Source organism: Vairimorpha ceranae, assembly GCF_000988165.1.
Source record: "Vairimorpha ceranae strain PA08 1199 chromosome Unknown NODE_253, whole genome shotgun sequence".
Lineage (NCBI taxonomy): Eukaryota > Fungi > Microsporidia > Nosematidae > Vairimorpha > Vairimorpha ceranae.
In genome coordinates, this window is record NW_020169548.1 from 1,513 (window position 1) to 2,802 (window position 1,290).

Consider the following 1,290-nt stretch of genomic DNA (forward strand, 5'->3'; position numbering starts at 1 on the left):
AAAAATAAAATTCTATTTTTTAATTCGGCTACTGTAATTAAACTTTTGTATTTTTATCCATTTCAACACAGCTTGCAAATCTTTTGTGAAATCATATTAATTCGTTGAAATGTCCCAAATTTTAATTTGATGACAATTTTCAAATATTAGAAATGATTATGTACGCATTGTTGATCATTAAAAGATACTAGGATTGTGCTTTACACATATAAATAACGACTTTATGTTGAACAAAATAAGTATTCAACAATATCATGCGCTTTTTTTCGAATCAAAAAGAAAATATAAACTGTAGTTGATTTTGTTACTCAATTACTTATTATCAATTTGATGGTATATATTTTTTTCCAACATCTTGGGTAGGGGATCAAAGACACCTTTTTTATGATAACTGGTCCATTGCGTACATTTAAGTATATAAATTGTGGTTTTACATATTATAGATGCTTTGATTATATACCAGCAATGCTAAACTACATGTAGTTACAGTAACGATGTATAAAGTTTTTACATACTGAAAATTATATAAATCTTTGCCGTAAAATTTTCTTTTCCTAAAACGTAAATTATCCATCTTCCTCTTTTTTGGTGTAATATTGTCTAGAATTATCCAAAGCGATACTTTTATTCCTACTTTATCTTAAATTTAGCTACGTTAACGGTAAAATATAAATAATATCAGTACAAAAAACAATGTTAGCAAGAATTTATTAAAAATATATGTTTTTTTATAATAACCGATATAAACGGATAAAAATTTTACATAAAAGAACATTGACAAAAAAACGAATTTTATTATTTATTTATACTTTTTAAGGTATAATTTTTTTGAATTATTTTTTTTAAATTTTAAAGTTAAAAAAATTAGAAGGACATCTTACTTAAAATTTTATTAAAAGTAACTACTCAAACTAATATTGCGTGACACATAATGTTTTATGGGGGTCTGAGCTATACAATCTACTTGTCTAATATTAGATTCTTTTAAATATTGGAAGTCAAACATAAAAAAAACATGTTTTTTTTTTGAATCAATCATTACTTTAAATTCTAATTCGTTTTTCTCATTGTCGTAAGCGAAACACTTTAAATTTTTTTCATCGACCTTTTCTTGAAAGTGAATTAAAACAGCAACCAATGAACAACCAGAAAGGGAACCGATAGATTGATCATAATCATTAAGTTCAAATTTATGATTTGGATTCTCAATTAAAGAAAGTAAGTTGGTTATATCGGTAAAAAAGCAATTCGATAAATTATAATTTTTGAAATCATCAAAAGCCAAACCAG

The 1,290-nt window shown here is 24.5% G+C and overlaps 1 protein-coding gene across 1 annotated transcript; it reads right to left on the reverse strand.

The window, feature by feature from the left end:
* Positions 1 to 892: 892 nt before the first annotated feature.
* On the reverse strand, positions 893 to 1,290 carry AAJ76_2530002800 (hypothetical protein; the record flags this gene model as incomplete). The annotated part of the gene is made up of 1 exon (XM_024474815.1): positions 893 to 1,290. A coding segment is annotated over one exon (398 nt), but the record flags the coding sequence as incomplete, so codon positions are not given.